The sequence below is a fragment of the Bombyx mandarina genome, chromosome 06 (assembly GCF_030267445.1).
Source record: "Bombyx mandarina strain Sakado chromosome 06, ASM3026744v2".
Taxonomy (NCBI): domain Eukaryota; kingdom Metazoa; phylum Arthropoda; class Insecta; order Lepidoptera; family Bombycidae; genus Bombyx; species Bombyx mandarina.
Window position 1 is genome coordinate 1499479 of NC_143213.1, and position 26264 is coordinate 1525742.

The 26264-nt window shown below is 38.9% G+C and overlaps 1 protein-coding gene across 1 annotated transcript; it reads right to left on the reverse strand.

The window, feature by feature from the left end:
* Window positions 1-236: 236 nt before the first annotated feature.
* Window positions 237-26264, reverse strand: LOC114239994 (putative transporter svop-1). Its single transcript, XM_028170444.2, has 11 exons — window positions 25716-26264; window positions 22494-22655; window positions 21234-21396; window positions 19047-19168; window positions 13586-13821; window positions 12014-12159; window positions 11116-11230; window positions 9862-10003; window positions 3313-3469; window positions 2720-2847; window positions 237-439 (listed from the first exon to the last, which is right to left on the reverse strand). The coding sequence occupies exons 1-11, from the start codon at window positions 25807-25809 to the stop codon at window positions 360-362; spliced, it is 1545 nt and encodes a 514-aa protein (XP_028026245.2). The 5' UTR covers window positions 25810-26264; the 3' UTR covers window positions 237-359.

A 26264-nucleotide genomic window follows, 5' to 3' on the forward strand; every position in this document is an offset into this window, starting at 1 on the left:
AATTAATATGATGTTGTTTGAATAGGGAAAAAAATGCAAGCAAAATGAGCTCCTGCTGTACTAAGATACTTTATCTCAATTTGATTTGGACTTTATAAAAGCTTAATAATTAAACAACAATTGGTTTACACTATGGCACTAGTTCCAAAAACTTTAGTTAGCATTTGCACAAATCATTGATATTGTTAGTTTTTCAAAATCTACTCAATAGATGGCGCTGTAATATAAAGCATGAATCCGAAAAACAAGTTTTATTGATACCTAAAGTAATTAAATACAAAACATTACAACTGAATTTATTTTACAATTACACCTGTAACCGTAGCAGTCTTGAGAATTTCATCAATTGTAATTTTTTATTAATACGAGAGACCTTTTTGTTCCATTTCTTCTCGTACCTTCTCCGGTTTTGGCCAAAATACCATTAAAATTGTGGAGCCTGTAACAGTTAAAATTAAATTTAAATCTAACACTTTAACTATTAAATATGTCGCTACGTTGGGGAAATTGATTGAGAAACGCTATACAGGTTTACTAAATTAGTTTTAGATTAATTACCATCTAATGTTTTTGTAAGATACCTACATACCGTTCATGAAATGTGTTAGTATGTTTCCGGTGTTAAGTATTAAAAAAAAAGGGTGCGTGTACTTATATACGCGCGTAAGAAGTCATACTTTATTTTTATTAAATTTTTTTTTTTTTTTTTAAGTATTAAATAATTAATAATAAATATTTAACGTTAGTAATTTAATAATATTTAGTATGAATTATATTAAATAATAATTTTGTCATACATATGTATTACTAAAAAATGAATGGTAATAACACTTTTTTTTACGAGTGTACATGCGCGAAAGTTCACCTGCGGCTATATTCAGACTCGCCAAGTTACGTCGGTCGTATTGTAATGAGCGATTTAGTGGGCAACTTCATTCTGTTAATTTTGTGTCACGGTGCGCGCGCATCGTAAAATTTCACTCTCATCAATTTCACAACAAACGTCTTAGGCTAACAATCTTTTATGAATATAAGGTTTATTACTGCCTTAGAACGCAGACGACCATACGGCCCACCTGGCAAGTAGTTATGCTCAGGGACATCAGCTATATTCGAAGTCCAACTTTCGACCTAGTTTGAAGAATGACATGTATAGGTCTCCGGACACTCCGTTCAGGGTTCGAAGAGGTCATGCGTAAGATAACTGGTATCTACTGATTCCGTCTGACAATGTCCGTGAACTTCTTATCTGTATGCGTTCTTAATATTCAGACCGCGGGCGAACATATATTATGTTGGATGATGATTAATTTCCATGTTTTTATTTTATTTTTGATATATGAGTTTACTGTATTTATTTTAAAGTAAATAAATAAATAATAATTATTTTTAATTAACAATTTTTTTTACAACTGCTATTAATCAATGATATTGGACTTCATTTTAATTTTACTTTATTTTATTTATTGGGTACCAACATGCTATACAGGTACAGAACATTACAGGTATCATATAGATTTATTTCACACTAAATGCTAACACAACTACAGGTACTGACTGCATACATTGAAAAAAAAGCGGATCGTTATATAAAAAAACAAAAAAAAACATTACATGAAGACCTTACATTATTACACATTTACTACCAAATGCGATATTACTTAATTAAAAAAGCTCATTGAGAAAGATTGTTGTAGACTTCTCGTCTAAAACTGTCGACGGTGCCAGCAAAAACGTCCAGATAATACTTGCTATGCAAATTATTTAATTCCCCAACTAGTCTGCTGAGAGGCGCGCTCTTACCGAGGCTGGTTTAGTATCTGGAAACTCTGAACACCATCAACTTCGAAGCCCTTGTCGATGTCAGCGGCACATTAAAGTTCAGAAGAGATAAGAGATCAGCGGAATCCTATTGTAGATATACGACAAAGGGAAGATCTTCCACCGAGCGGATGATATTTGCTCGGTAGATCGACGATCCGAATGTTGTTGTTCGGAACTTGTATATGTGCGAGCTTATCTTGAAAATGTCGTAAGCGAGATTCAGGCATCTGTCAAATACCTTGCGTTGTATGATGGCTACCAGCCACAGTATTCTCCGCTAGCAAGTTTATGCAGGAACAATAGATCGAGAGTGCTACTCCGCTCCGCAAGAGGGCTCATGTGGAAATACTTCAACCTCGCCGGGTAACCCTGAATGGTTCTACCAACATTGCAGGAGGAAGCAAGGTGCCATAGAAAACGCTTCTGGACCCTCTCTAGCTTCTTTTTGTACACGTCGTAAAACAAAACGTCGTCGTGTGGACGTGGTACAATTACGTTCCGGATCCTGCGGACAGAATGGAAAGCAGTCGACGTCGCCCCAAACACGTCATTTCGGATCCTCCCGATCCACTAACGGTGCTTTTAGGTACCTCAAGCACCGGTCATCGTTCTCATCGAACCCGTCGCTTGCGACGAAGGGCTCGACGAGTAAATTAATCCTCAGACACAGCCCACTGAGTTTCTCGCCGGTTCTTCTCAGTGGGTCGCGTTTCCGATCTGGTGGTAGATTCTGCGAAGCACGGCCCTTGCTAGGGTTTGTGTTAGCAACGTCATCAGGTTTGAGCCCCGTGAGCTCATCTACTAGTTAAGGCGACGCTGATATAGCCTCTCAAGGCTATCAGCTTAGGTAGAAAAAAAAGGTACAATTATGAGTGAGATTAAATTAAGCATTTACCCGCGGTGAAAACTCCGAAAACCGTGAAGGCTGTTTGACAGTGCGTGTCCAAGGTGGCTCCGAGGAAGTTGGAGCCCACTGCAGCGCCCCCACGTCCCACCATGTACATCACGCACATCGCCATGGCCCTGATGAAGCATGAAGGATAATTTAAATGACTCCTGAAAAATTTCTAAGATCACTGGAGGTAGAAGAAGAAAGAAAGAAATTATTTATTCGCCAAGCATAGTGAAAATGGGTTATTACATAAGTTAAAAGCAGCGTGTGTGCTTTGTCATTATTTGACATGCGAATTTTAGTGCAGTGCAATATATAGTACTGCTAACATTACCGGTGGTAGGACCTCTTGTGAGTCCGCGCGGTAGGTACCACCGCCCTCCCTATTTCTGCCGTGAGGCAGTAATGCGTTTCGATCTGAAGGGTGGGGCAGCCGTTGTAACTATACTGAGATCTTAAAACTTATATCTCAAGGTGGGTGGCGCACTTACGTTGTAGATGTCTATGGGCTCCAGTTAACACCAGGTGGGCTGTGAGCTCGCCCTCCGATCTAAACAATAAATAAAAATAAAAAAATTATAAAAAAACCATCATACCTTAAGCAGGTGGGGAACACGTCGACAACAATGGCAGCTAATATCGAGGCCGCACATCCTGAGCACAGTGAGACTATGAGCAGGGCGGTGGCAGCCCCACCGTGGGGCACGAACGCTGCCCCCACCGTGGCTACACCACAGACGAACATGATACCACCTACGTAAAAAAATTAACTAAATTAAATTTTATCGAAACATTGCAATTGAGTTCGTAGGCGGAATATCTTAGAGCCCGTGGCCTTAAGGATAAGACGCCCGGTGCCTTCGTATCGATGTGACTGTGCCGGTAATTACTGGTGGTCTTTGCCGAGTTCGACGAGTACAGTACTGGGGTCCCTAAGCCTGCCCCTACCGTTAGAGCTGCTCTAACGCCGATGTTCGTGTGTGTCCCCCAGACCAGTACCAATTTTTGTATTGAAATCCTTAGTACACATTCACCTCTTTGCAATGCCAGCATAATATGTATATGTATGTAAAAATGCAGACTAAAGCAGCTCCTGACGTATTGTTTCTGTATTAAGCCATTTATTATACAATTTAACTAAAGCATGAAAGAGGAGTGCATGCGCCAGAGATGCGAATGTTGAAATGGATGTGTGGAGTAACAAGAATGGACAAGATAAGGAATGAGTATATCGGAGGAAGTGTTAAGTAACCTAAATGAGCCTCGGTAATTAACAAATTAAAGAGCGGACAGTTAGCGTGGTATGGACATTTGATGCGCAGAGAGAAGATGCATGTGACTAGGAGATGTATGGAACTGTTAGTGCAAGGTAGAGGGGGAAGAGGTCGACCGAAGAAGCCGTGGATGGAGTGTGTAAATGACGATAGATGTGAGACAGAGAGAGGAGTGAGTGTTGATATGACGGCTGATAGAACAGAATAGAATAGAAAAATCCGCTGTGCTGACACCACCTAATGGTATAAAATGAAGACAAAGAAGAAGATTAAGCAATTTATTATTTAAAACTTTTGCCTGTAGGATAGCCTTCGGAGCACTGTGGTACGTGAGGAGCATCGACCTACACGACTAATTTAAATTTAGAACCGATACGTAAGTATTATAAGGTAGCGTCAGAACGTTACTTCGACAAAGCGACGCGACACGATATCACTCTTATCGTGGCCGCCGCTATTTACACATCACTCCCAGGCGACTAGGCACTGCCAAGCTGCCATCGCTTGAAACATGTCCTGCCGAATCCTCTGGATCCTAAAACTAAGACTTAGCACTCATGTCTCAAGATGGGTTGCGGCGTTTACTTTCTTGATGTCTATGGGATCCGGTAACCACTTAACACCAAAGGAATTCGTAGCTGGTCGACTTATTAATGCAATAAAAAATTGGTACTATATACAACAATATAGCTTCTGTACTATTTACAATATAGTAACTTTACTGGAACCTTAACGATTCATGAATGTAGACGGCATTAACCAAATCAAATCCGAAAGATGAAATTTTATTAAGGAAAAAATAATTCGAATCATTATTCATTCGAGTGTATAATTTTAATTCATTTAATGTCCTCTACGTGTTGTTACTGAAAATATGAAAAATAATAATTTATAAATGTTTTTATTATTCATAGCTCTGAAGTTAGATCGAATGGTAACAAAACAAAAAAAAATTGTAAAATGCTAAATTCAAATCAAATCAAATCAAATCAAAAATTTGTATTCAAAATAAATGAAAGTACATACTTGTTGAACGTCAAAAAGAACTACCGCCAATTCACAAAAACTAGCCTCCGTCTATCAGAAGAACTGGCAAGAAACTCAGCGGGCATGTCTTTTTTTTTTAAATATTACTTTTTTTTAATATTAGTTTTTTTTTAAATACTCATTTGTACAATGAGTATTATAACGTAACAATTATTGCAATATTGAAATGCCCGGAGCGAGCAACTCATTCCCACTTCGTGCAATCTTCTAGATAATCATTGACTTTATAGTAAGCTTTATTGCACAGATGTCCTTAATAGTTTTCTTAAACCTATGTATATGTAGGTTCTGAACATCTTGTGGGATTTTGTTGTACAGGCGCACAGACGCAACAATTAATGTGATTTCTCTTAAAGTTTATAATTTAATTTTGCTTCGGCACAGATAAATCTCATTTCTTTACACCCTGTGTTCCATCACGAAGATACGACCTCCATAAATGATCGGAAATCATTAAAATGTACGAAATAAACATAAAAAATTAATGTTATTCTTTATCGGTTACTTCAGAAGTTCGACAAATACATAATTCATTGCGCACTTATTTTAAATTTCCAAGGACACGAAGCCTACTTATAGAAACACGAAACTAGTACAATAATGAATAATTTTAATTACTAATTAATAAACGAAGCAGCGTAGATAATTCATGTTTTCGTCTTCTTCCTTGATATAACATTATTTATTTCCATACTAGTTTTTTTTTCCGTGATTCCTTCGACATTAAATCTAGGTTTGCAAATATACCTACAGCCTATATAATATCTACAGCCTGAGTCGATATTATTGTTACTTTAACTTTTTTTATTTTTTATTGCTTAGATGGGTGCAGAAGCTCACAGCCCACGTTAAGTGGTTACTGGAGCCCATAGACGTAAATGCGCCACCCACCTTGAGATACAAGTTCTAAGGTCTCAGTATAGTTACAACGGCTGCCCCACCCTTCAAACCGAAACGCATTCTGCTTCACGGCAGAGATAGGCACGGTGGTGGTACCTACCAGCGCTGACTCACAAGTGGTTCTAACATCAGTAAATTATTAAATAATTAATCCCGCGGACGGATACCAATGTTTCTGATGAAATACGCACTAAACAAATGTTCACGATTGACTTCCACGGTGAAGGAATATTATCGTGCAGTAAAAATAAAACCCGCATAATTATAATTTGCGTAATTACTGGTGGGGTGGGGTGGGGTGGTGAGTCCGCACGGGTGGGTACTACCGCCCCGCCTATTTCTACTACAAAGCAATGCGTTTCCTTAGAAGGGTGAATATGAGTAAGTAATAATAAAATTTTATATTTTAAAAACAAAAACCAAAACGCTTGAATAGGAAACCAAATCAATAGTTAACTTTATATTTTTTATCCTGTTGATACTGGTCAGGATATTAGAGCGATGTGATAAAATTAATGTACTGTGGTCGGTGCTTGATGCGTGACTAAAGTTTCAAGTTAATTGGAGATCCTGAAGTCCGTGATAATTACGGTCGAAGATTCCGTTGTACAGAAAAAAATGAACTGATTTTAAAAAACGTTCAAATCTCAGACACTCCGATATATAGTTATATCCATTAAAACTAGCTGGCCCGGCAAACGATGTTTTGCCATATAAATTATTTCTAGGAAAGATAAATAACCTAGATACCACTGCAACGCCATCTGCCAAGCTGAATTGTGAATCTAAACCATCCAGGGTTCCATCCAAACGCATACAAAAAAATTATTCAAATCGGTCCAGCCGCTTAGGAGGAGCTCAGTGACAAACCCACGCACAGAAGAAATATATATATATATATATATATCATTTAAAGCTATTGCTTCACCCCATTCCGACAGGAGCCCTCTTCTTCGATATAGCGAAACATGGGAGTGCCAGACAGACTCGTGCTCATCATACGAGACTACTTGTCGAACCGTTCGTTCCGATATCGAGTCGAGGGAACGCGTTCCCGGCCCCGTCACGTCACAGCCGGAGTCCCGCAAGGCTCCGCCCTCTCCCCTTTACTATTTAGTTTGTATATCAATGATATACCCCGGTCTCCGGAGACCCATCTGGCGCTCTTCGCCGATGACACCGCCATCTACTACTCGTGTAGGAAGAAGGCGTTGCTTCATCGACGACTTCAGACCGCAGCTACCACCATGGGACAGTGGTTCCGGAAGTGGCGCATCGACATCAACCCCACGAAAAGCACAGCGGTACTCTTCAAAAGGGGTCGCCCTCCGAACACCACGCTGAGTATCCCCCTCCCGACTAGGCGCGTCAACACCTCCGCCCCCGCCATTCGCCCAATCACGATGTTCGACCAGCCCATACCGTGGGCCCCGAAGGTCAAATATTTAGGCGTCACCCTCGACAGTAGGATGACATTCCGCCCCCACATCAAGACGGTACGCGACCGTGCCGCCTTCATTCTAGGACGTCTCTACCCGATGATATGTAGGAGAAGTAAAATGTCCCTTAGAAATAAGGTGACACTCTACAAAACTTGCATACGCCCCGTCATGACCTATGCAAGTGTAGTGTTCGCTCACGCGGCCCGCACACACTTAAAATCATTTCAAATTATTCAATCCCGTTTTTGCAGGATAGCCGTCGGAGCCCCGTGGTTCGTCAGGAACGTCGACCTCCATGACGACCTGGAGTTAGAGTCCATCAGTAAGTATCTTCAGTCGGCGTCCATGCGCCACTTCGATAAAGCGGCACGACACGAGAACCCTCTCATCGTGGCCGCCGGTAACTACATTCCCGATCCTGCGGACAGAATGGAAAGCAGTCGACGTCGCCCAAAACACGTCATCTCGGATCCTCCCGATCCACTAACGGTGCTTTTAGGTACTTCAAGCACCGGTCACCGTTCTCGTCGAACCCGTCGCTTGCGACGAAGGGCTCGACGAGTAAATTAACTCTCAGACACAGCCCACTGAGTTTCTCGCCGGATCTTCTCAGTGGGTCGCGTTTCCGATCCGGTGGTAGATTCTGCGAAGCACGGCTCTTACTAGGGTTCGTGTTAGCAACGTCACCAGGGTTGAGCCCCGTGAGCTCACCTACTAAAGTTAGGGTTACGCTGACATAGCCGCTAGGGCTATCAGCTTAGGTAGGAAAAAAAAAAAAAAATTGCTTCACCATTATTTTTATATCTTTTTATATTTTTTTAATATTGCAAAAATTCTCTTTATATAACTCCAATTTTAATACTAATAATTAAAATATATATAATTAAAATATAATATTATTTTTATATATATGTATAAAGACATAAATTTATTTATGCTGTTTTTTAAAATTAAACACACTATTCGCCCTCACACGTTTAAAAATAGGGACTAATACTAGAAAACTGATCTCCAAAAAATTTTTTGTCAATCTCATAGAACTATAACATCGCATCACGTTGAGAACTCGACAGTAAGCTTGGCTGCGCCTCTGGCATTGCTGACATCCATTAGCGACTGTAACCACTAACTATCAGGTGGGCCGTATCTTCGTCTGTCTCCAAAAGCCAATAAAAAAGCGATCAACTAAGAATTTAAAATCAATCAATTATATTTCGTGTTCTCAATACGCAGTTACACATGTGGAACATTTATAATTAGGCTTGTAATATTAACATCGATTTGCATTACTTATCATCATTATTATCAAAGATATGCAATATACATAATATAAACGTGTTTTATTATAATTTTAAATTGCAACTCTTTTTAATATGTTTCATTTAAAAATATTACCTTTTAATTTTAAAATCTTAGCGCGACGCCATAGGATCGATACGGCACGTAGGAAATGAATGAGGGTTCATAAGCACGCTTCTCGTGACGCGTTCGTGGCCTAATAGACAGACGTAATGTGTAGTATTTTTGAGTTCGACAATCAATGAACGTATAAGTCGTCGTGCCCTAAAAGATAAGACGTCCGGTAGATTCGTTTTTTTTTAATTTATGATTAAAGGATTACTGGTGGCCCGGAGGCTTTTCCAGTTTCACCAGGATTGGTGGGCGAGCAAAGGCTCAGCCAGGAGGGGTGGGATTTGCTAACAGCTGCCCGAGCGCCACCGATGGAGACCTAACAACTCAAGAGCAACTGCTTCGCGAATGAATCTACTACCGGATCGGAATCGCGACCCGCTGAAAAGATCCGGCGAGAAGCTCAGCGGGCTGATGCATGGATTAGGTTGCACGTCGACCTTTTTGCCGAGTTCGACGAGTACGGCTACCGGGGTCCCTAAGCCTGCTTCTAGTGTTAGAGCCGAAGGCGTCTAATGCAAAGGTTATTAGATCTAATGGATCCGTAAGGACGTGTGGTAGATTCGTATCAAGCGATGCGACCGTGGCCGATGTTCAAATCACGCAGGAAAAATCTTCTAAATAAATTAGTAATTACGAAAGTCATCTGTGAACGTCTGTGGTTATTACTACACCGTTCACGATAAAGGAATAACATCGTGTAATAAGAAAAAAAACCGCAAAGTCGTAACTTGCAGTAATAGGGCGAATTTGAAATCGAAATCCCAGAGGTGAGTACAATCGTCTTACATTTTTCTGACGAAGTAGTTCAGAGTGACATACAATTGAGGGTAGAGATCATGTCTGAAAATGAGTGTCAGTACTCACGTGGAGTGTGAAAAACACTGAACGCAACGCATTCCCTCCCATTTAGAGCAATAAAATCCACATAGCCCTGAAATTTCTTCTCCATAAACCCACAATATTGGATTACCAAGTTCATCCAGGATCTTGCTCGACGCCACCACTGAACCGGGAGCCGCATTGGCTTAGTTCAATCTTTGGGGAGACCGAAGGATCGGTCGTCACTTACAGTAAAGGGTCTTTCTTCCGATCTTGTTGATGAAGAACCCGATGGCGAGGTACGTGACCGCGAACACGGCGCCCATGGCCATCGAGATCGGGAACACGGAGACAGACACGTCGGCGCGGCAGCTCGATCCCATTGGGTCCTTCTGAGGTACACAGAAATCGGTAGTTATTCACAATCAGATTTAATAACTTTATTTTTTTATTGCATAGATAGGTAGACGAGCTCAAACCTGGTCTTAAGTGGTTACCGAAGCCCATAGACATCTACAACGTAAATGCCGTCACCCACATTGAGATATGAGTTCTAAGGTCTTAGCCTAGTTATAACGGCTGCCCCACCTTTGAAACCGGAATGCATTACTGCTCCACGGCAGAAATGGACAGGGTCGTGGTTGGTACCTACCCGTGCGGACTCACAAGAGTTCCTACCACCAGTAAAAAACTTACTGATAAATTGCTTTTAAAGTAAACACACTTAAACATCAAGCAGACATAACCAATTTAAAGATTCTTTGCTAATGTCATGGTTGTAGTCAAGGTATAGGAGGCAAGTTATAAAATTATTGTATAGTGTTATCAGTACTTGATGTGTGTGCAAATTTTCAAGTTAATCGGTCGTCTTGAAGTCGAACAAAATGATGTTCAATTCCGCTACATAGTCAAATGGAAACGAGTTTTGCTGATTAAGCCATACTGATAACTATTGGTAAGCGGGGAGCTCCACTGTGGCTACAGCTAACCTTACGAAAGGTTTAATATCTTCCAACTACTCACACGTAACTTGTACTACACATTGATGGGAGTATTACGAAAGCTTTACTGGTGGTAGGACCTCTTGTGAGTCCGCACGGGTAGGTACCACCCGCCTATTTCTGCCGTGAAGCAGTAACGAGTTTCGATTTGAAGGGTGGGGCAGCCGTTGTAACTATACTGAGACCTTAGAACTCATATCTCAAGGTGGGTGGCGACATTTACGTTGTAGATGTCTATGGGCTCCGGTAACCACTTAACACCAGGTGGGCTGTTAGCTCGTCAATACATCACGCAAAAAAAAGTCTTGTTCACGTGGTAAAAATAATTAAACATCAACATAGATACTGCCATATACACCATAAGACATAAGTTCTAAGTTTCCGTTCTATAGTTTAATGGCTGCCCCACCCTTCAATCTGGAATGCAGCCTAAAGACGACATTCTCTAAAACTAAGCTTTAGGGTAACTTTATGAAATAAATAAAAAAAAGTATTATATTTACGGTTGCATTCTGGAATTTATCCGATATAATCTGGCAAATTGTTATGTTTTGATCGGTCGAGTCACGCAGAATGCTGTTTAGGATATCCGGTACCCACACGTACAGACCACTCGATCTGCAAGGAATTCTCTTTTAAGACAACACGCTCTGAAAACTAAACGCATTTATCATTAAAGGGACAAAAAATAGCTTTGTTAAAAAGCCTCATCTCAAAAGGTCTTCGAAGGATTCCCCTTTGAATCGATGACAGAATATATGGGAGAATAATTTTTTTCTGTACAGAGCTCAGAATCAGGAGAATGGCCAATCGTTATTGTTGTCCAGGGACATCAGCACTGCCAGAGATGAAACCAAACTACAGCTTAGCATAGATTTAGAAGGTATTTCAAGATAAAAACGTGGTTAAATCTATACTAATATTATAAAGTTGAAGAGTTTGTTTGTTTGAACACGCTATTCTCAAGAATTACTGGTCCGATTTGAAAAATTCTTTCAGTGTTTGATAGCCCATTTATCGAGAAAGGCTATAGGCTATATAACATTATGGTAAGATCAATACAAGCGGAGCACCAATAAAGAATGTTTCAAAATCGGGGTTTTTTCTCCATTTGCGAGCTTCCGCTGCGTGCGCTGCAGAAACGGTTAAAGTTTCGCTAAAATAATGTATGACAGAATTGTTCACCTTTAAACGATCTAAAAAAAAGTCCGCGACAGCATATGTCTATATGTTAAAGTTGGCTCACTATAACATTTTTTATGCTAACCAAATTTGTTCTAAAATAAAGCATTATTTGTGAACCATTCCACGCGGACGAAGTCGCAGGCAAAAGCTAGTAACATATAAATTCATTGTTGGAGCAAGAGGTTTTCGAAAATTCCAATAGTTTAATGTACTTACACCATAAAAACGGCAAACATAGATGTGTGTGAGATGAAAACACATCTAAGGAGGGGTGGTTTGAACATTAGGGCAATGTCCTTCACAGCTCCGGCGAATCCTCCAACTCTTTGGGCGTCTAAATTTGACGTCGATATCCTTCCCACCTATAATCAGCCATGGTTCAGAAGATAATTTCTTATTCTTCTATCAGTGTATTCAAAACCAGTTCGATTATAGTGGTTTATGAAGGAAAAATCCTCGTTTTTTTCCTATTCATAAAACTTCATCTTAACGAGGCGAAACATGAATTAAATTACATTTTTTAAACCTAACAATCATAATCAGTTCCACTGAAAACGTATCATTCGTATCACTGGTTCGAAATTCAAATACTAACTTGTTTGCTATTTTTCCAGTAAGTCGTGTTGAGGATTCGGCAATTTTATTTAATCAGTTATAATACAATAATAAAGAAAAACTAACTGGATATTAGAACATTATTAAAAACAAAAGAAGTACTGGGTCTGCGGAGGGACTTCGATTCCCTCTGTATTTTGTACCGCATGTTCCATGGGGAGTGCTCTGAGGAATTGTTCGAGATGATACCAACGTCTCGTTTTTACCATCGCACCGCCCGCCACCGGAGTAGAGTTCATCCATACTACCTGGAGCCACTGCGGTCATCCACAGTGCGTTTCCAGAGATCTTTTTGCCACGTACCATCCGGCTATGGAATGAGCTCCCCTCCACGGTGTTTCCCGAGCGCTATGACATGTCCTTCTTCAAACGAGGCTTGTGGAGAGTATTAAGTGGTAGGCAGCGGCTTGGCTCTGCCCTTGGCATTGCTGAAGTCCATGGGCGACGGTAACCACTCACCATCAGGCCGTATGGCTCGTCTGCCTAGAAAGGCAATAAAAAAAAAAAAAAAAAAAGTACGATTTCTAAGTTTTTAAAAATAGTTCCTATTTAAATTGTCATCCGTGTTGGCGTTATCAAATGCGTAAAATGAAAAATATAAATGAATATAATATTATAAATAAATGAGTGATTGACTTGAAGCAGTTTTTATTCTAAACATGCCTAAATACAAAAAAAATGGAATATTAGAGAAAGTTTAAATTCATGAAATCGTTACTTTTATGGCCGCAAAATTGAAAACGACCCTCTACCAAAAGACAATTTGAAGTTAACGCGGATCCTAATCCATATATTTAATATAAGCATGTAAAAAAATATTTTCAATAATCTAACCAATCAAATACGATCAGTGGCGACAAAAAAAAAAGATAAAACAATAAAATATAATTGTTATAAATATTCAGTCAGGTTATATGTAGTTTACTGGCGTTAGACTTTTGTCCTGACAAAAAACAGCTTGTACGGTGTCAGAAGCTTAATCTTTGTGATCTAATGTGAGATTTTATGAAAATGAATCGCGGTCCCATTGTAGGTAGTTAGCAGGTTGGCTGGCATTGCTGACGTCCATCGGCGACGATAACCACTCACCCTCAAGTGGACCCCATGCACGTCTGCCTACAAGCACAATAAAACAAAGTCTCGACGAATCCCCCTCCCAGACCAGGACCATACCGGATATTTTAATCCAGATCCATAGTTCCACTCGTACATAGTAGCCAAAACCGGTAATGCCGCTTCCGGGCCCTTATTGGCCAGCAGAAATTTTGGGCTTTCGGGTAGGAACAGCAGGATCAAGGCAGCCGCTAGACCTGGCGCGCACCAACACCAGACGAACGCTCGCCACGGCACTATATCCATGAAGACCAAGGAGAACGTCCATTTTCCGGGAATTATCAGCCAAGCTAGACCTGGAAAAAAAATTGTAGGTTATTCATTGATAGAAAACAAAACACGAGCATGTGGTAGGGCTGGCACGCGACGATAAAAGTGGACTTTTTAAATTGATTTCAACCTTTAATAAAAGTTCTGCCAGTAATGTAGCGCGATGTTCTAATGTAGTATCTAATGTAAAATTAATGTAGTAATATAAAAAAAAAAACACAATATACATAAATCTGTTTCTTGCTTAAATATTAAGCATACACAGTCCAAGATACAATAAATAACATGCACTAGTATGATTTATCATAAAAAAAAATGGATTGTCATCGGAAATATTAGGATTATTTTTATTACTTTCTTTTGCCTGCGACTTCGTCCGCGTGAAATAGTTCACAAATAAAGCTTTATTTTAGGACAAATTTGGTTAGCATAAAAAACTTTATAGTGAGCCAACCTTAACGTATAGACATATGCTGTCGCGGACTTTTTTTAGTTCTTTTAAAGGGGAACAATTCTGTCATACATTATTTTAGCGAGACTTTAATCGTTTCTTTGAACGCGCTAATCTCAGGAACTACTGGACCGATTTGAAAAATTCTTACCGTGTTAGATAGCCCATTTATCGAGGAATCTTAGAAAGTCTAAATTGACGCTTGAAAGGCAAACGTGACTAAGCGATAATAACTGCTTTGTACATAAATGATAGGCAATAATCATATTCGATGCGCAAAAAATATATATTTCTAGGTCTAGTAAAATCATTTCAATCCTACAGCTAGATTCGTTAAAATAGAGTTTTCTTTCAAGTATTTCAACTTTAAATTAGTCTACTGTAAAGTTCATGCATTGTTGCTTAGTCACGTTTGCCTTTCAAGCGTCGAAAATATGTTAAGCTTGGCACACTATAGCGTTTTTTATGCTAACCAAATTTGTTGTAAAATAAAGCATTATTTGTGCCGCCAACGTGGCCAACGTGGCCAAAGTGGCGGGCAAAAGCTAGTTTAATATAAATGTTATTGCACCTACCACTATTTACTCTGCACTACCTTTTTATAAATAATAAAATATTTGGTTGACCGGTAGAGAAGGCCTTAGGCATTAAGTCCACCAATGTAAATTTTACATGAAGTGTAATAAATTAATTAAATAAATAAACATTTCGATCATAAATCAGAATGCTCTGTCAAGATCTCCGTGTAATTACTGTTTGTTATCAGATTAAACTGTTTGACAACTATACAAATGATAAGTTTCAGCAAACAAACAATTGTGTGTCAGTTAATTTCGTCATATACATATTAAAAACAGAAGCAAATCGACTGGGGAATATACGAAGGTTCGTGCCCGTACTAAAACGTAGATCTGTGTGCTTTTTGAAGTCGTCGTGGCCTAAAGGATAAGACGTCCGGTGCATTCGTGTTGAGCGATGCCCCGATGCTCGAATCCCGCAGGCGGGTACCAATTTTTCTAATGAAATACGTACTCAACAAATGTTCACGATTGACTTCCACGGTGAAGGAATAACATCGTGTAATAAAAACCAAACCCGCAAAATTATAATTTGCGTAATCACTGGTGGTAGGACCTCTTGGGAGTCCGCACCGGTAGGTATCACCACCCCACCTGTTTCCGCCGTGAAGCAGTAACTATACTGAGACCTTAGAACTTATATCTCGAGGTGGGTGGCGCATTTACGTTGTAGACGTCTATGGGCTCCAGTAACCACTTAACACCAGGTGGGCTGTGAGCGCGTCCATCCATCCAAGCAATAAAAAAAAAATAGTGCTCGTTTTTTAACGTTCTCGATAGCGTAAAAGTTAACTCATATTTGTATGGAATGGGATCGTTTGCGTACGTTTGCCGCTAGGGGCGCTGTTCCAACTGCATACAAAATTGGGTTAACTTTTACGCTATCGAGAACGTTAAGAAACTCGCACTAAGCAGACAGATTATGTAATTTGAAACGTCATTCTTAATGTTGTTGTTATTACAGATAGACCTTCAGGCTTGACGCTGTTTTGGAAGTTCGGAGCTAAAGCTTATATAAAGCTTCACCTAATATCACATTCAATATTGAGTAGATCGATGTTTTGTTGTTATTAAATTATCACGCAAGTACAAAATATATATATGTTGTATCGGTAGAGGCAGTGGCTTGGCTCTGCCCCTGGCATTGCTGAAGTACATGGGTGACGGTAGCCACTCACCATCAGGTAGGCCGTATGAACGTCTGCCTACAAGGGCAATAAAAAAATTCACATAATATGCACTATTTGTGACTGTATGCGCGTATGTAGACATTGATATACATATTCATATATATACCTAGTCAGGTCATAAATTCTGTCACATGTTTAATGTAAAATAATTGAAACAAGTTTATTCATTATGTAACCATTCATATACCAAAATGAACTTAACAAAACATAGATTCTTATGACACTAAAGTTTTTTCAAAATGACCTCCGTGATTTTGAATACAGGCCTTCAATCTGCGCGGCCAGTCGTCTATCGCAGCACGAACGAGGTCCATGTCAATATCGGCGGCTGCCTTGATCAAGGATGTCTTGAGTGACTCCAAATTGGGATGAGGCTTTGAGCACGTCTTTTCCTCCAAGTGTTGCCATATCTTGTAATCTAACGGATTCAAATCTGGACTGGAGGAGGGCCAGTCTTCGTGCCGGATGAAGTCGATTTCACGCGCCGCCAGCCAGTCTTGTGTGCTCTTCGCTCTATGAGCTGGCGCCGAATCTTGTTGGAATACCCAGTGCCTGTTATTGAACATGGTATGAGAAACAGGTTCCACAAGGTTCATCAGGACTGTATTTTGATACACAACTGCATTCGTTTTTACACCTTTCTCACAAAAATGTACCTCTGTTAAGCCCCAATAAGAAACTCCCAACCATACCATGAGCGAGGATGGAAAATGACCTCGTTGGACACGCGGAATACGGTTGCTCGCTTCTTCACTACTGTGTGGGTACACCTTATCATTTTGTTTGTTGTAGCTCTCTTCTACGGTAAAAATTTTTTCATCCGAAAAAAGAATTTCCAGATATTTTTTTCCCGCGTACCGCTTCAACAAAGCACGGCATCTCTTCAGTCTCAGGTCCATTAGACGAGCATTCAAACAATGTCCTGTTTTTCTTCGATATGCCCGAAGCCCTAAGTCTTCATTTAACACCCTTTTCATCGTGGTTCTGCTTAACCCCATCTGAAGGGCCAGCAGATTCTGCTTACGTTTGGGATTTCTTTGAATTCGCGCCTTCACAGTTTTTATCACTGCTGGAGTCCTAACAGACCGAGGGCGACCACTTCTTGACCTGTCATGTACACTAGAGTCTTCATTGTATCGTTTGATGGTACGATAAACGAATCTTTTGGTTATATTCAAATTTTTCAGTATGTTAAAAATTTGAATTGGCGCGTAACCGCAACGATGCAACGCAATAACTGCAACACGGTCTTCTTTAAGCGTCCACTCCATATTTAAAAATGAGTAAAATTCTAAAAGTATACATTTTTATTTTCATGAACAATTCGAAATTCGAATTCAATAAACTTTTTTGTGGCCAGAATTCTAAAAGAAAAGTTTTTACTGTGTGTCAATACTTATGACCTGACTAGGTATATACATATTCACATACATATAAGTATGAGTATGTGTTCCAAACGGTAGGTATGCCGCATGTAACTTGTTTCGTAAACTGAATCTTGTTTACCTGATGGTTGTCTGGGAGACATCGCTTTTAGCGATAAGACCGCCAATTGTACTTTTTAGTGTTTTGCATATATTTTTTTGTGAATAATAAGCACACTTTCTCTCTCTCCCGCTCTCAAAATCACCAAGAGCAACTTTACTACAAGTTACGTCATTTGTGTGGTGAAAGAATATACAAAAACATGTTTTGTTTTTAAGTGTGACGTTGGTATTGTCGATTATTTTTGTTCGGTGAATAAACAAGCGTTCGGTCCAATTGGGTTTAAGTGGTTACCAAAGTCCAAAGACTTTTCAACGATACCAGTTTTAAGAAATTAAGCAAAATGTAGGCTTCAAGAAGGCTCAAAGGACCAAAATGTAGGCTTCAAGAAGGCTCGAAGGACCAAAATGTAGGGTGCGGTGTGAGTTTGTTAGTTAAAGATAATGGTGCTTAAATATGTTTATTGTTAAAATATAGAGAAATTAAATTAAATGATAATGTTATGAATGCAGCCGGGTGACGCGGTTGTTGATCGTGCACTGACGATTTGTGGAATTGAAGTTAACGCGTCACGCGAATTATGCTGACAAAGGTGTTCGGTAATATATCACCGAACATCTGTGTTTAATTATAGTGTAGCTTTCAAACAATAACAATGCAGAACATATTACAATATACAAATACAAAATACAATTATTAATTTGTTGCAGTTTTTCCACTATTCTATTAATTTTAATTGACTCGGTTGTACAGCAGTTAGCCCACCCTGACTGTTAGACCGTGGGTCGCGGTTTTGATTCCCACTTCGGGCAAATATTTATCTGGCGAACAAATTTCTTTGATTCTTGTCAGAGTGCTATATAAATTATGTATATATATATATTTAAAGGCGCATGCGTATGCATATCAGTCTTTGTCACTTATTGCACAGGGAATTCCACTTCGGTGTAGATAGCCGTATGTCAATTATCCTTTTAATTTATTTAAGATCACGACTGTGTTTATAAATAATAAAAATTCCTCCAAGATTCCTCGAGACGACTCCTGGGTGAGTCGAGGTGAAGGTTGTTTCGAGATAACCTTTAGAACAGTGGCGTTAGTCTCCACTGAATGGAATTAAAAGGTTTTGGGAAGTATCACTAACTTGGTGGTTCAGTGGTTAGCGGTCCTGACTCATGCGCCGAGGGTCGTGGGTTCGATTCCCACATCGGGCAGACATTCGTGTGATGAACAGGTTTGTTTGTACCGTGTCTGGGTACTTATTATATATTTAAAAATATATTGGTATTTATATCAGTCTCTGGTTCCATGCTGACAGCTTACCTGTTGTTAAGTGGTTACTAGATCCTATAGACATGAACAGCGTAAATGCCGCCACCCACCTTGAGTAATGAGCCAGTAGCTTGGCTGACATTGCTGATGTCCATGATCGACCACAGTCACATATTTTCTCGACAGCATTCTCTTCCACCAGTAGACTTCGTCACTGTCCGTGTCTGAGTCGACAGTAAGAGACTAAAAGCTCAGAAGTTACGTAGAAGACTAACCTGGTAGTATCATGAATGAGAACGATATGAATGCTGATCCCCAGGCGATGGCTGCGGCTCTCCTGGAGCTCGTGTGCATCTCGCCGAGGTACGCATACACCGTTGCACTGGATGCCGATATGCTGAAAATACATTATTCTATTTAGTTAGACAGAAGCTTATTCACATTCATATTGTTACGCCGGTAAGAGTAACGCCATCTATCGCCGAATAGTCGAACGAATATCGAAGGATCTAGAACGCTCGAGAAGTACAACGCCATCTATTGTCAGATAGCGGAAACTACTACTAGAGATGTGCGGAATATTCTAGATAATTCTAGGGATGAGGTATCGGCTATAAAAGCGTTCCATGGATGGCACGCAGAAATCAGTAATCGGAACTACTCGAAGTGAAACAGCGAACGGGTCACCTGAAGCGAAGCGGGACAAGCGAATTGAGTGTTTTAAAGTGTTTAAGTATTTTAAGTGTTGAATACAGTTTTTAAGTTGTACTTTGTTATTTATCCCGAACCCTAGCGCGTAACAATATTCTACATAAAGCAGACACAAGTGGCCGTTGGCGTTGACGACTGAAAAGCCGATCAGAGTGGTATCTAGAAGATTCCCGCTTACCTAAACCTTTATAAGACTTCTATATAAGACTACAGGCTATTAGGTTTTTAACAACCATCGAGAAAGACCGCTGAAGCCTATAAGCAGACCAGCATGATGAATCGCTGCAGAAGCTAAGCTTGATGCTGGTCTCAGTATACAATTTACTGGTGGTAGGACGACCTGGGAGTTCGCACGGGTAGGTACCACCGCCCTGCTTATTTCTTCCGTGAAGCAGTAATGCGGTTCGGTTTGTAGGGAGGGGCAGCCGTTCTAACTATACTGAGACCTTAGAACTTATATCTCAAAGTAGGTGGTGGCATTTACGTTCTAGATGTCTATGGGTTCTGGTAACTGCTTAACATGAGGCGAGCCGTGAGCTCGTCCACACACGTATACAATAAAAAAGAAAACAAAGCTCCATCGATTTCATCAAAAACACCGTCATCTTAAGATTGCATTCTCTCATTTGTTTTGGTACTCTGTGTTTCTTGTAATGATGCGAAAAAACAGATATCGTATTCACAATATCCCATCCTATGCCAAGTCAATGAATTGGTTACAATTTCATGGTTAATCAACTTCATCACATTTCGCTCTATTTCTAATTTAACAGAGTTTGTACGTGAATATTAATTGACCATTTTTAAAAACGTGACTCTGGCAACAATGAAATCGTTTACAGGAATGAAGAAGCCTCCCCTCAAATTATAATGCCTTATTATCATTGTTTTTTCTTCTAAATACCCTTCTTCTTCTTCTTCTTAGTCGAATACTTCATTGCTGAAGGTCGTGTCCCTGAAAGCCCTTCGTGGCTCTTTGTACCATCAGCTTAATACACTACCACTTATGAAATAGGCAGGTCTTCATCAGATGAAAAGATTGTTAGCAAAGGTCGGGATACGAACACATAACTGTATGACGTATTGTTTGAAATCTAACAACACATGTACAGGAAAATCCAATACGAAAAATGCACAAGGAAAACACAAACATAACATGGTTACGTAATTAATTACAAGACAAATAAATACAGGAAAATTTTTGCAAATACGTAGTACATACCTAAGTGCAATTATTTTAATGATTAGATTGCAGAATTGCTAAAACAATTTAAAGGTCTTAAAACAGACGTATCTATAGCGTGCTAATGGAATGCACAAAACAACAAAAAAAGTGCGGAAATAGAAATGAAAAGTATACAATTATTTTATTGTAAAAAATGCGTGGGGTCCTTTTCAGAATATTATCAAAATAACCCTTCTACTCATATCTGTTCATAAAATATTTATAAGTACTGATGCCATGCACCCCACGCTTTTTTATAATACAACATTTTTTCTTACACTATTTTTAATTCAAATTTATTAATATTCATTTTCTATTTTTTAGTTGAATTTTAATTTTATCATTTTTTTTATATATATTTTTTAATGTTGAATTATCATCGGTCCTTAATAATTATACCAAATTTCGAGTTAACCCAACGTTTTGAAGGGGGTCAAAATCATGTTCAAAGATTCCGTTACAAACATACATACTAACATACATACGTCTGAAGCTAATAAAAGCGTATTAAAAAAGAAATACTAACAGACATCCAGTGAGTACTCTCAGTAGCATCAGCATCCAGAAATTGCTGGAAAACGATGAAGCCACCGACAACAAGGCTGAACCGACTGTCGCTGGCAGCATGACGGCCCTGCGACCCAATCTGTCGCCCAGATAGCCCCACAGGAACGACGTCGCGATTATACCTGAGAATAAAATATAATAGGATAAGACAGCAATGTCAACAAGGTGTGTGGGGCGTTTACGTCAAGGCGTGTGGCGCATTTATGTTGTTCGATGTCTACGGGCTCCAGTAACCACTTAACACCAGGTGGATTGTTAGGAGCTCGTTCTAACAATTGGCAATAAAAAAAATGTATTTAGGATTTATATCATCATCAATTATCAAAGCAGATAATCTGTAAAAAGGATTCTAATTATGCTTACGAACTTGTGAGTTTTTTTTTCTAACGAATCGCTGTTATCCTAATGGGCTATTCCAAGTTCACACAGACCAGTAGGTAAGCTCACGGGCTCAGCCTGAGAGAATTGACACTGACCCTAGCAAGAGCAGTGTTTCGCTGAATCTACCACCGGATCGGAATCGCGATCGACTAAGAAGATCGAACGAAAGACTCAGTGGGATAAAACATAGTATTAACATTAGAGGCATTACAGGCATAATATGAATTTTCCTGGTCTTTTGCGAGTCGTATAGACATTATTCCGTATAGATCGTTTAGGAGAGAAAACTCGCTTTTGTATCTTTTAAGCAGCTTTTCATACTGTCAGCTAAAGAAGCCAGCAAGTCAGCAAGGATTCATCCTATAATATATAGCAGCCTACCTATTTCTGGTGTGAAGCAGTAATACTCGTCCATCCTTCTAAGTAATAAATATGTAATAGACAGTCTAAAACATTCCGTAACTTGATCGGTTTGTTGGGGTTGAAAACTGCAAAATGCGGCAAGTACCAGATCCTAGTCTTAGTCGTAGGATATTCTGTTTGAATTTTCGTCATTTACCCTTTGTCCAAAACCGGTCATCGTTCTCGTCCCGAACCCGTCGCTGCGACGAAGGGCTCGACGAGTAAATTAACCCACAGACACAGCCCAGTTAGTTTCTCGCCGGATCTTCTCAGTGGGTCGCGTTTCCGATCCAGTGTGCGAAGCACAGCTCTTGCTAGGATTCGTGTTAGCAACGTCATCAGGTTTGAGCCCCGCGAGCTCACCTACTAGTTAAGGTTACGCTGAAATAGCTTCTCCAGGCTAGGTAGGGAAAAAATATATGTCCAAATTCCTCACCAATAAAAGCAGCGGCATTAATCAAGCCCTTATGCATGCTGTTCAATCCAAGCTCACACTCAGCTGAGGTGATAGCGTAGCTCATGCCGACCGACTCCATGGACACGTTCAGCATGATCAGACCGCTCGTGAAGAGGACCAGATGGTTGAACCTGCCATGGCCTGTGGGACACAAACGATTTTAGACTTAAAAGCTTGGTCTGATGGACCAGAATCCCGGTTTGGTTTAGTTTTATTGCTTTTACTGGTAATTGAGTCTGGTGTGAAGCGTGTAGATCACTGGATCCTTCTGGTGGTAGACCTCTTGTGGGTCCGCACGGGTAGGTATCACCGCCCTGCTTAATTCTGCCGTGAAGCAGTAATGCGTTTCGGTTTGAAGGGTGGGGCAGCCGTAACTATACTTGAGACCTTAGAACTTATTATCTCAAGGTGAGTGGCGGCATTTACGTTGTAGATGTATATGGGCTCCAGTAGCCACTTAATACCGGGTGGGCTGTGAGCTCGCCTACACATATGGAGCATATAGATGTGAACAACGTAAATCGTAAGCATTATCGAAAACCGTAAGGTATGCGAAACGTCGGAAATAATTTCATTAACATAAAAAACACGAAATTAAGTAATCAAATTATTTTTAAACCAGCGGCCCGCTCCGGCTCCGCTCGGGTCTTTAACAAAATTTTCAAAGATATTTGACGTGGTTTTATTTTTTAAAATAAAAGAACATTTATTGCTGCACAACTATAATAGCTAGAAATATGCTGTCGCGGCATTTTTTGTAAATAATAATATTGTGTTCTACAAAGTCGTGGTTCATTATTTTATTCTATCATCAATAGTTTTCGCAGGGCACGCGATGTAATGAATAATTTAGGTAAATTTTTTACACCTTGGGTTACATTATTGGAGTTTTAGTAATGATCCTTAATTTTTTTCAAAAAATATTACAGAATTTTTCTAATCGGTTCAGTAGTTTCGGAGCCTATTCAATACAAACAAACAAACAAATATTTCCTCTTTATAATATTATATTATATATATTATTATATTATATAAGTATAGATATACTTAAAAACATATTATGATTTATATGAGCAATCGCTCTGACCGTACTCTTCATAGTACGCACGTGGTGTAATGAATCAGCTACTGACCGTATTGATTACGAACAAACAAAAATATAACATTCTCTTTTGTATATTAGTGGCAGATGGGAGGATGAGTTCACGACCTATGTGATTGTAAGCGCTGGCATGCACAGAGATAGCACGGATACCACTCAACCCACTTCAACCGCTATCGTGGGGTCTAAGCTTCGATTCAGTAGCTTTCTAGGGTCAGTTCTCTTTAAAACGCCATTGGAACTTTAATCCTAAGAAGGGATGCTGTATTCACGTGATTTTGAACAATACTAAACAATTTTATTAGTTTCATATATAAATGATCATTGTTCACTGTGTCAAAGACATTAGCCGCTTATCGTAATAATAAAAATAATATTCAGATAAATAACAAAATTACAATAATATGGACATTGAAATTTTAAATTAGTTTTATTACTTCTTTGAATTTATAACATTGGTTTAATAAAAACATGTGTATTTAGAGGATTTTTGCTAATCTTGTACAAACAGTTGTCAGTCTTGTAAAAAACAGTTGTAATTTAAATTACTATTAATGTATTATTATTATATATTAATGTATATTTAAGACAAGCCGAACAAATTCTAAGTATGTAGCAGAGGTTGCTTGGAATCCCGTCTTCGTGATATCATAATTATTATTGTATGGTCATCGGAAGTTAATTTTTTTATTGCTTTGGTAGATAGTCGATCTCACGGCCCACATAATGTTAAGCGGTTACCTGACTCCGTAGACATCTACAACGTAACTGTGCGATTCTAAAATCTCAGCTTTTTACAGTACAACGGCTAGCCCATACTTTAAGCCGAAACGCATTTATTTCTTCACGGCAGAAACAGGCAGGGTGGTGGTAGCTACCCATGCGGACTCACAAGACGTCCTACCATCAATAAAAAGCATAAGAATAAGGTAGCTAGTTCGAAAGTAATACATTCGCCGGCCGTCTGGTGTAGTGGTAAGTGACATGGTCACTACACAAGGGGGTCGCGGGTTCGAATCCCGCCAAAGGAAGATATTTGTATGATAAATATAAATGTCTTTTCTAGGGTTCTGGATGTATATTAAATATATGTATGTGTATAATAAAAATCTTACATTTATTTCCGTTATCTGGTACCTGTAACACAAGTTCTTTACGAACTTATCACGGGACTAGTTAACGTGGCATGATTGTTAGTAAAGATTTATTTATTTATTTATTTATATTTATTACAGATCACAAACATACTGACTGAAATATTTGCATTTCTTTGTTACTAATTTATTTCACGGTACACAATATGACTTTAATATAAATCCAGAATGTGGTAAATACTAAATCGTGATGTTCCAAAATTGGAATTTCTGTTTATACTCTTACGGTACATATTCATCTGTATCTTAGATCATTCGGGTTTTGTATGAAGCGGACGGGAACGGAATTTAAAAACTCGGTTAAGTTGTCACGCACACAGGGAAAGAAAGTAAATTGATAAATTTTAAAAACCACCCACAGTGAGATAATTATTAAATTAACTATTTCTAGCCTAATAAAATGACATATTATTCGTGATGTGATGATTGATTTTTCAAAGTACACTTAAAACATGATAAACAGGACGTAATCTATATATTAATACGTGAAGCAAAAACTTTGTATCCCTTTTTACGAAAATTGCACGGACGGAGGAGTATGAAATTTTCCACACTTATAGAGAATATAGAGAAGAGGTGCACAAATATAATATTTTTTTTAAATAATGCATAAAAGATACATTAAATCAATAAAGAAAACGTTACACACACTACCACGTATTTGACACACACGCATGCATACTATTTGTTGGTTTATTGTCAAACTTTTCTTATTGCCTAAAGACTATGGTCAAATTGAGAATAGATGAAATATTGTTTGTCTTTGTTAATATTTGTCTAAAGTGTAGTCTTGGCGAAATCTGTGATTAGAGAAGTACAATAAATAGTCTTTGACAATAGAACCATAATAATGTTCAAACTTATAATTTCAATTAATTATAGTCGAATTTCGACTACTGCGGGACCACTAGTACAGAGAATTTCACAAAAAATATCGTAGCTTACCAGTTAACTCGAAAGCTTCCTCGAACGACAGTTCGTTTACCTTCTCCGAGCTTTTTTCTACATCCGAAATTGTTCTTTCGTCTTCGGTTTTCATATTCAAAGAAGTACGTACTCTTAATGGATTTTTTTATATGAATTAAAGATTACACCAAGTAACTTGTAAAAATAACATTAATAAAAAAATAAACACATTTAAATAATAATATATTTCTAAAGTTTTTTTTTTTTTTAAATACTGATACACCCCTAAGATGAATGAACTATCCAAGTTAATCACGAATGATGGACGACAAAAAAATTAACCAAAATAATTTTTTAACTGATATGCTTATATCCAAGCATCGATGTATTAAAACACACCCTTTTTTGTTTAAATGTTTCAATACATTTTATACGATATGTCCTTTTTTTAAATAGATATTTTGAAATTTTGAATTTTGTTCCCGTGCACCCGACGCGCGCGTCCGTATCGAACTAAAAATAAAAGTTGGCGCGGGCTGAATGAGAACCACATGTTACTAAGAGCTGATTATACCAAGCTCTGGACCA